Source organism: Sinocyclocheilus anshuiensis, unplaced genomic scaffold (genome assembly GCF_001515605.1).
Source record: "Sinocyclocheilus anshuiensis isolate Anshui unplaced genomic scaffold, SAMN03320099.WGS_v1.1 scaffold1082, whole genome shotgun sequence".
In the NCBI taxonomy this organism is placed as follows: Eukaryota; Metazoa; Chordata; class Actinopteri; order Cypriniformes; family Cyprinidae; genus Sinocyclocheilus; species Sinocyclocheilus anshuiensis.
The window spans coordinates 3354770-3365340 of record NW_015542379.1 but is presented as its reverse complement, the minus strand read 5'-3'; the positions used below and the strand labels follow the sequence as shown (position 1 = coordinate 3365340).

The window sequence follows — 10571 nt, the reverse complement described above, 5'->3', positions numbered from 1 at the left end:
ACACACACATATATGTGAGCCTGGAGCACAAAAGCAGTTTTAAGTCGCTGGGGTATATTTGTAGCAATAAGCCAAGAATACATTGTATGGGTCAAAATTATTGATTTTCTTTTATGCCAAAAATCATTAGGACATTAAGTAAAGATCATGTTCCATGAAGATATTTTGTAAATTTCCTACTGTAAATATATCAAAACTTAATTTTTGATTAGTAATATGCATTGCTAAGAACTTCATTTGGACAACTTTAAAGGTGATTTTCTCAATATTTTGATTTTTTTGCACCCTCAGATTCCAGATTTTCAAATAGTTGTATCTCGGCCAAATATTGTCCTATCCTAACAAACCATACATCAATGGAAAGCTTATTTATTCAGCTTTCATGTGATTTATAACTGGTTTTGTGGTCTAGGGTCACACACATATACATATATATATATTTTTTCTTTCTTTTCTTTTTTTTATTATTTATATCCATTTTTATTTGGATTTTACCACCTAAAACAGTATTATCTTGAGACACATTATTGCTGCATGGGATTCTGAAATTAACACCTAAAACTATATTTATTATTATTATTATTTTATTTTTTTGCTGCTTCTGTTTTGTAGACGTTTCATATTTTCATACAACAGAACAAGACTTCATAAAACTATGAATTACATAACAGTAAAAAGTGGGCACTGCATGACTATTTAGGTCATAAAAGACCTATAATTTCAGCTCTAATCCTCTTAAAAGATGAAAATTACTGTACAGGTCATGCTGACACCAAAAGCTGATAAAAGTAAAAATATTTTATATACACTTTAAAAAAATCATAAATATATTATAAATATTCAATAAATTTAATTTTATTTTGTTTTTATATTTTAGAGTTTATATTTTTGTTTTGTTTAATAAAGGAACAATTATATAAAATTTAGGTCATACTCTAGGAGCTAATAAAATTGTAAAAAATTGTGTGTACATACATACAATTTTCTTTTTTGTTGGAGAAAAGTTTAAAAGGTCTTTCTTGGTTAAACCCTTCACACCCTGAACCTTCTTTAAGCACAAGCAAAAAGTCTCTCTATTGGAAAGTGCCTTCTCTTACCCATGACTGATATCTTGTACAAAGCTCTGAGTCTCTGTCCTGGCTTTTCTGCCGGCACAAAGTCTCCCAGTCCTATAGTGCAGAGGGAGATGAAACAAAAGTAGAAGGCGTCTAAGAAAGACCAGGTTTCTTCTATGGTGCTGAACACCAGTGCAGGCAACACAAAGAAGCCGAGCACCACCAGAAACAGCAGTACGATGAAGTGCACCACACTGGAGGCGCGTGGCTGCAGGCCTGCCCTCCGCTGGCACATGGAGATCGGCCCGTAGGTCAGAGGGTGCATGAGGCGCTGGACACAGGCTGTGAGCACTAGCATGGTGAAGGGCACTCCGATCAGAGCATACACGATGGAGAAAGCTTTACCCACATCAGAGAGCGGCGTAGTGTGGCCGTATCCTGGAAGAGAAGGAAAGAAAAATAAAGTATTTCCAACAGAAAAACAACGCTTTATGTATTTCCCCAATTGTAAGTCGCTTTGTAAATCGTACAGATTTGGAACCACATGAGGGTGAGTAAATGATGACAGAATCTATATTTTTGGCTGAAATATCCCTTCATCTTGCCAATTATACAATGCACATGATTTCCTGACAGCATAAAGCTTTTAGTGTAATCTAATACAGAGCAGGGGTCAGCTAAACAGGTTAACATGCTCAATGAAAGGAAAGCTTTATACAGACACACAGGTCAAAGGATTGATTTCCCATGATACTGTTTGCAGGACCTAAACTGAGAAGTCCAGTTAAAGCAAACAAAGCTTGCACTATGCCTAAACGTAGAAGACTGAAGTCATATGTGGGTTTGCCAAAAACAAGTTATCATCAAATAACCTTAACATCACTTTTAAGGATAATGTTTGTACACTAAGAACTGCGGTTTGACAGAGCTGTAATGCATAACTCATGCACAATACAATTTGAATGTTACCGCACACATTTGTGTTGCATGCAAATTTTCTTCTTTTTCCATGTATGACAAGGACAAACTCATTACTCAAGAAGAAACTTGTTATTTACAACCTTACAATATAATTAAGAGGTCTTTGCTTGGTGCAGATGACAACTACAATTAAAACGGATGTAAAAAAAATATGGTGGCTATTCTAATTAAATGCCTCACAAGTACACGAGAAGTATTTAAGATATGCACACTGCACTCGAAATACTACACAACACTAGGCTTAAAAGTTAGCTCCAATGTTCTTTTGTTATACTGAATTACTTCTCATTTGAAACCATACTCCATCTACTTCCCTTGCTATCCTTTACAGGTGACTTCTGTTATCCTGCACATTTTTAATCATAATTAAACGAACAAAGGGGTGAATTTGAAATATTTTCAATACCAACATGAGTCAAGAAGATTAAATATTTTATTTGTTTATCTGCATGTCATGCAACAACTGACATAAGAGAGCCTAGAACAATTAATTGAAATACTAACTTAAAATATTAACTTTTAAGTAAAATTTGAGGTCAAAGGAGTTCAGCTGACAAATAACGTTGAGAATCCATGAACTAAGTTTGCGTTCTGCGGTTTAAACATTTGTCAGAAATCATGTTTTTAATCAATTTTGGTTTAATGAAAGATCTAGTTTTTAGTATAGTCTTTTTAGATGAAAATATGTATCTGCCTTCACATTTTAGTTAGACGTCCAACACAAAGGGGAATCAAAACGTAGGAGTTCAGCTGACAAATAACGTTGAGAATCCATGAACTAAGTTTGCGTTCTGCGGTTTAAACATTTGTCAGAAATCATGTTTTTAATCAATTTTGGTTTAATGAAAGATCTAGTTTTTAGTATAGTCTTTTTAGATGGTATCTGGTATCTGCCTTCACATTTTAGTTAGACGTCCAACACAAAGGGGAATCAAAACGTTTGAAAAAAAAAAAAAAAAAAAACCCTGTTTGCCAGCTACATTTCCACCCTGTTGAACATCCTGTTGATCTTGCCATTGTGCAAATAAAGTAAAGTGAAATAAAGTGATAAAGTGCCTAGGCGAAGACTGCTACGTCAATTTATAAAAGAAAAAAAAAAGTATTTATTTAGTGAAGTAACAAAAATCAAAAGCACTGTAACAGAAATAAACGCTACTCCACTACGCTACTTTACTGTTACAGTAGCTACTAGTTTGTTCAGTTCTGGCGACCTTTGGAACGTTGTTTTGCAGCACTTGTCATGTTTGTGATGTTCTCTGAGATGAACGAACTGTAGTATTCTACACTCGCTTCAGATAAAACCGACTACTAAACGTAGGCTATAAACGTCCGACTTGAGAGCAACATCAAACAAACATCGCGCAACATCCGTTCAACTTCGTTCCTGTGAAACTCACCCACTGTCGTGACCATCGTGTTTGCAAAGAACAGCGAAGACGCCAAATCCCAGTTTGTACGGAGTGTGGCATTTTCAAGGACCGACACGCCGTATTTATTCGCTCTTAAAACTTCTTCCAAGAAAACTTCAAGAGCCGTGGCGTTGATGCAGCTCAGGTTGAGGAACTTAGCTTTCAGGGAGCTCAGGTCTGACTTCAGTGTTTCTTCGACGGGCCGCTCGATGGCAGAGAAAACCAGCGCTCCCAACAGCAAATAAGTGATGTACGCCAATATGAAGCCGATGAGCACAAAACAGGACCTGAACGCCGTGGACATGATGGGATTTGTGAGTAACAAGATAACAGCGATTCTTAATTCGCTTGACTGATGTGTGTTGGACTGATTGAACTCCACCCTTTCACAATCCTCCACCCTCTGACAAAAGTTGGCCAGGAAATAACCCCTGTACTCAGTCACATGGGTGATACTTTGAGTTGTGTGGGGTTGTATTGTGCAGAACAACCTTTTCGTTCCTCATACGAGTGCTTTCATTTACACTCAACTGAGAAATGCATTATATGCTATCAGGAGTCTTAAAGGGGTCATATGATGTTGCTAAAAAGAACATTATTTTGTGTATTTGGTGTAATGAAATGTTTATGCGGTTTAAGGTTAAAAAACACATTATTTTACACGTTGCATCGCGCCGCGTAAACATAAAACCATGTATGCATTTGTGATCGGAGAAATGACAAACAACAAGCACTGCTCTACACTGCTCAAAACTGACGTTTGAATCGTCAGTGGCAAATTCTTTAAATATAAAAAACGTACTTACAGTCTGTGAGTCAGAACAGCCGGCATTGTAGTCTACTCTCCCAGGATCAGGAAACAGTCCTCCATATTTGGGTTAAACTGTTCTGGAACAGTGTTGTAAATACAACTTAACCACTGATTTCTAGTCGTGTCCTCTTTTGGAAGACCAAACAAAGTAGTTTTGCTTTCACAACGAAACACAGCGTCTCCACGACATGGCTTTTATAAAGAATATCTCTTTGGATTTGAGACTTTAGTCTTTGCAACTTTACAGATCTTCTTTATGCACCAAGAGCTTGTAACACTCCAAAGAGAAAGGAAAAATTGAAATCGCATCATATGACCCCTTTAAAGGTGTACGCTGTCCTTAAAAATCTTTACCTCTACAGAAAATAATAGTTTTGGGATATATCATTAAATGATGTACGCTCACATGAGATGAAGACTCACTTCAGTTTTCTAGATAATGCTCTTTTGTTTACACAGAGTGGGTCGCCCCATTCGAGGGCTCCTCCATGTTGTAAAATCACCATCATCATCATCATCATAAAAGGTAATTGTGACTTGCAGTTTTGTTTACACAGAGTGGGTCGCCCTTGTGAGGGCTCCTCCATGTTGTGTGGAGGCCCGTTTCTGTGACAGAATAAAATCGCCATCATCAAAATAAAAGGTAATTGTGACTTTGTTTTTCGCAATTCAAAGAACAAAGTCATAATTGCAAGATGTTAACACAGAATTGCAAGATATAAATTCGCAATTCTGAGAAAAAAGTCAGTCTCAGAATTCAAACTCAAAGTTCTGACTTTTGCACTACAGAACAGAAATGAAAAGGTAGCTAATTGTGACTTTTTGGCCCGGTTTCACAGACAGGGCTTAGACTAAGCCAGGATTAGGCCATAGTTCTATTAGGACATTTAAGTAATTTTTATTAACATACCTTAGAAAAAAACATTACTGGTGTGCATCTTGAGACAAAACAAAGGCACTGATATGTTTTAAGATCAATCAGTGCAAGTTTCTTTCAGTTGAAACAGCTCAGATTTACATTTAATCTGGGACTAGGTTTAAGCCTTGTCTATGAAACGGGGGGTTTATCTCACAATTTTTTCAATTTTACAATTTATATCTCACAATTCAGACTTTTTTTTCCTCAGAATTGCGAGTTTATGTCACACAATTGTGAGTTTACATATCACAGTCCGGCAGCCTGTTCCATAAAACAAGTTTACCAAATAAGCCAGGTTTATTTCAGTTAGTATGATTTATTGTCAGTTGATTTGGTGCAAAATAAGTCAGACTAACTGAAATAAGCCTGGCTTATTTGGTAAACTTGTTTTATGGAATAGGCCCCAGAACTTGTGAGGAAAAAAAAAGTCTGAATTGTGAGATATAAATTAAGAATTGTGAGTGGAAAATGACACAATTACTTTTTTTATTCTATGGCATAAGCTTCTATAATGTTAACTGAACATAAACAAAAACCTTTATAAGTGTGCTTGCTTATGACGCTACTAGTATTGTGTTATTTTACTCAAAAATATGATGTATGCTTATAAAAGTAATCAATAGACTGATCAATAGGTTGATATTTCCAATACTGGATGTCTTATACAGACTGAGTCTTAGGTGTCCTCCATTGGGCAGTACCGGTGCTTTCCATTGGATTGTACCAGTGAACTTACTGTTAAGTGAACCAATGAACTTTGTGTGATTTCCACCATATGGCAGGTACAACTCAAATAAGTTTGATGTATGTCCCATGTGAACACTTCCAACCAATAGGAGACAGCGAAATAAAAGTTATATTTAAATATCTGACCAGATATTTGACCAGATATAAGATCTGGCCAGATTCCACAATTAAAAAATGAGCCAGGTAGACCATTAATTAATAGTGGACTCAGATGCGGGCACTGTCATCTTGGCTTTGTTGCTTTGTACAATGAAGTCTTATTTTGACACCTGCATCTCGAGCTTCATTGACTTCATAGAAAAGACCATTGCTTTCTCCACGACACTAGTTTTACGCCTAGATGTTTATTCATGTGCCGTACTGTATATACTCATGCAGTGGTTTGGGGTAAATTGCATCCTGTATATATTACAGTAATATTGGACAATTTTTGCACTGTGGCTGGAACAACCACTTTGTTCAGATCAATAAGTGAAAAAAAAAACCTTAAACTGCATGATGACCCAGCTTGTAAAAATAGTTGTACATCATGTCCCAAAATTACCTTAATTCCCGCTTTATAGTTTTCTGGTGAAATACAAAATAACACAACTCGTGATGGAGTCTGTTGTGAAGATTAAGTGAGGGAGAGAGTCACATGTCGCTGAGGGGATAGAAATAGCTGCAGTCTCTGTCAAAACAGTTTATTGCATTTCTCTTCATATTGTCCACTCTAAGTAAACAGCCCTCACTGCCATATACACTCATGATGAGGGTGTGTGAGGACAGTGTGAACAGCTGGAGACAGTGAACAGTTATCTTGGTAAACAAGCAGCCAAGTCACTCAGATCAGGCAAAGTTAACCAATGTCCTCAAGTGTTTTGCTGGCATAACTGGAACTAAAGCTTATGAAATGTGCTTTTATTATGCAATATAAAAAAAAATATCATGCAGATTTGTGCACATAGTTGAAATGTGCCTTAAGTTATTTTGTGTTGATAAATCATATGAGCTTTTCTCACATTTGCTCAGGTTTCTTATGACAGTGGTTCCCAACCCTGGTCCTGGAGGCACCCCAACACTGCACCAACTTTTGTACAATTTTTTGTACCATTTAATGTTTCATAAGACAGTGGTTCCCAACCCGGGTCCTGGAGGCACCCCAACACTGCACGTTTTGCATGTCTCCTTAATCAAACACACCTGATTCAGGTCATCAGCTCATTAGTAGAGACTCCAAGACCTGAAGTTGGTGTGTCAGAGTAAGGAGACATGCAAAACATGCAGTGTTGGGGTGCCTCCAGGACCCGGGTTGGGAACCACTGTCTTATGAAACGTTAAATGGTTGATCCCCCAGTTATCCACTTCATTCAGTCATTCAAAGATGTTTTAATTACATCAATCAACAAACAAGCTTACAGGTTCAATTTAAAATGTCGACATTCATTTTAAAACACTTCTGAAAATATGGTCTCTATTCGTCAGCAGTTAAAAATGGTACACTACAGTGTTATATTTAGTACTTCAAGCACAGGGAAAAAAGACATGGAAACAAGAAAATTGATTTCTGTGTGAGGTGGTGTATGAAAATACATTTTGTGGAAATTTGCTTTGACAGTTTCAGACAGGTGAAGGAGAGATTGCGCGGGGAGCTAGAGTTGATCCTAATCCCCCTAAAATCACATTATTATTTTTTTATTCAATTGTACAGTACGTCATGTGAGACAGTAGAAAGGAAAGTTTGGGACGTGGTTCAGGATGTGACAGGCCAGATATGAATCTACATGCCTGTGAGAATGTGCACTAACTGGTTTGCTATGACTCCAGAAAAATATTCTTATTCTAACAAATAAAATCCATAGCAATGATTGAAAGTAATACACAAATACATACTGACATATTTTCATCTGAATATATCAGTTATATCAAAATGGGTCCAATAACCAGACTCCAATAACTGGACCGAACAATTTGGCAAAGGGGTTTTTAACTTGACATTTTTTATATTTGTCCTAAAAAACATATATTTGGTTAAACATGGGTCTAGTGTGTCTTGATACACAGCTGAATGAGAAACAGAATCTACCAGACACTGAAAGAAGAAATACACTTTAAATAAACCTCGAATAGAAGTCGATCTATGGAAACTCAGTTTTTCAGCATGTATTTTTCCTCTGTCCTGTATTTCCTGTTTTCAAGGAAGCATAGGTCAAAGATGTTTCGGCAGATATAGAGACTAGGTCATAATATTTCTGTTGAAGTCATATGACAGTCTTCTCTTAGCATTTGCAGCTAATTGCTGGTTGGACGTTGGGAGATTTGGAGAAAACCTGGCACTGGTCTTCAGTCGAACTGTCGCACATTCCTGAGGTGGAAAGGATGATGGTTATTTAAAACATGCACTTAACTTGTGTTTCCAGTACCAAGCTCTATTTATGGTCAATGTAGAGTATAGAAATCCATTTGCTATTTCAAATAATATTACAAGTGTTTGATGTAGCAAACGCTCACCAGGAAGTTTTCATTATATATTATTGCAGTGGTTTTATATTTCATTACAGCAGACTCACAGAGCTGGGACGTTGCAAATGCAGTGACTGAAGGAGAAGTTTACAGGACAGAGACTCCGCCCTCTTATATTTCACACCAATCATCCGGTCTAGATCCTGGAGGCCATCAAGTAAGCTCTGCTCCCTTTGGGCCAAAGCAAAATGATTAGCTCGGAATTTTATAGCATGTAACGAGAAAAACAAATACCATTATTGTACGTGAAATTATGAAAGAAAGATTTGTTTGTACATTTTCAGTCATCTCAAGAGGATTAAATACAGAATTTCATGCAAAACATTCAGTTCTTTGTGCTTTGTGTGATGAGATGCAGTAGCATTTTCTATTACCACAAGGTGGCGATAGAAGACTAATATATATGTCAGGGGTTTTTAAACTGTTACTAGAGTCTTCCCAGCATTCCACATTTTGGATGTTTTCCTTATTAGCTGACAAGTGTTAAATAAGGCAGGCATCCAAAAATGCGCATTCATTTGGAGGCTCTAGGAATGGCCTGAAAACCCCTGAAGTATGTCTCTAAATAAAAATTTTCTCAAAATGCATAAACTTTGTGTGAAGTGACATGTGGCCAAGTATGGTGACCCATACTAGGAATTAGTGCTCTGCATTTATCCCATCCAAAGTGCACACACACAGCAGTGAACACACACACACCGTGAACACACACCCGGAGCAGTTGTCATAATTAGTGCAGCAAAACTACAGATAATACAACATACTTGTGCTCCCCTGTATTGCTGTTTTCAGCTGGTCCTTGCAGAAGCTGCTTTAGTGTAGGAATGTATTCAGGATCTTCACAGGGGGACTTTTCTGAGGGAAAGGCCTCTAGAAACACATTTGACTACACACAGACATACACATACAGTAAGGATCACTAATCATCAGAGCATCAACAGTGATGAATAGATGTTTTAGTTACTCATATGTAAAATTACAACATTTTAGAGTTTAAAGATATATTAGTATGATATTATAAAATTAGTCATTAATTAGTTTGTGGAGGATGAGTGGGTCATTACGTGATTGTATAAAATGGAATATTTCACCTTTTTCTGGCCGATTCTGTAGTATGATGAATGATTAACTCTATAATTGATTTTCTATTCATATCACAGGGTCTCTTTTATCTCACATACTTTAATAATTTACATTTATTAATTTGTTAAGTAGTTTAATAAGTGGAATAATGTACATTCATTAGGTCAAGATTAGGACAGATTAGGACACCAACATAACAGAGCATAAACCTTTACCACATTATGGAGAGGAGAGAGAGGAAGGTTTGGTTTTTCGGTAGAAGGCCACCAATGGCCACCAGGCACTATCTTCTGCTCCACAGTCTCCTGGCTGAAGGCAGTCCATGTGCTCTCTGACTGCTGGAATGACTGGACTGCAGTCCAATCAGATGCCCAGGATGCGGGTTCATTTGCATCAGCAGAACTTGTGTGTTCCTCTGAGAGGAGATAAAGGCTCATTTAAGTCTTTATAGTTTCATTTTCAAGGCTCTCATACAAAAACTCTTTACAAGACCAGAAGGCGCTATGTTACTGGAAAGATGTTCTGCTTTCTGCGGTGGAAAGGTTTCACACAATGTAGAACATGTGTAATAATTTACAAGTGGTGAAAGTGTTTAACCAAACTTCAGTTCTCTGCTTATGTAAAAAAAAATCTAATGTGGTATTTATAGACCATGGTGGAAAAGTACAACATAGGCTTATAAGAAAAATGTGCCTTTACCTATATTTTTGCAAAACTTAAAAAAACTTACCCATACATTCAATTCACTAGAGCAGTAAAACACCAATAATTTATATTCCTTTTCACACAAATTATGATAACTAGGCCAGATTATTGATTCATAAAGACTTTTTATTTTGTTAATGCGGCTCCATGTAATGACCTCAAAACACTTTTACTATAGTGCATGATTTGTAAACATATACATTTTCTTGTTTGCATCACATAAGCAGCTTCATATTAGGGCTGTGCAAATAATCGAATGCGATTTTCATGCGCATCTCGTCAGTAAAGCCGGTTCTGTGATTAGTAGTAAATCTCCAGCACGTGCTTTCAGATGGAGCGGCATTTACTACACAGAGCCG

The 10571-nt window shown here is 36.9% G+C and overlaps 1 protein-coding gene and 1 long non-coding RNA gene across 2 annotated transcripts in view; one reads left to right on the top strand and one right to left on the bottom strand.

Annotated features, from left to right (window-relative positions):
- LOC107692503 (potassium channel subfamily K member 6-like) overlaps positions 1 to 3999 on the bottom strand; it is a 5759-nt gene extending 1760 nt beyond the window's left edge. The window contains exons 1-2 of the mRNA XM_016491590.1: positions 3434 to 3999; positions 1098 to 1493 (exon numbers count right to left, since the gene is read on the bottom strand). Coding sequence (XP_016347076.1) covers positions 1098 to 1493; positions 3434 to 3749 — 712 coding nt within the window. The 5' untranslated portion in view covers positions 3750 to 3999. The remainder of the gene's footprint in view (positions 1 to 1097; positions 1494 to 3433) is intronic.
- LOC107692506 (uncharacterized) lies at positions 3999 to 8540 on the top strand. Its single transcript, XR_001634653.1, has 3 exons — positions 3999 to 4014; positions 4718 to 4782; positions 8466 to 8540. It is a non-coding gene; the product is annotated as an uncharacterized LOC107692506 (long non-coding RNA).
- The last annotated feature ends 2031 nt before the right edge of the window (positions 8541 to 10571 follow it).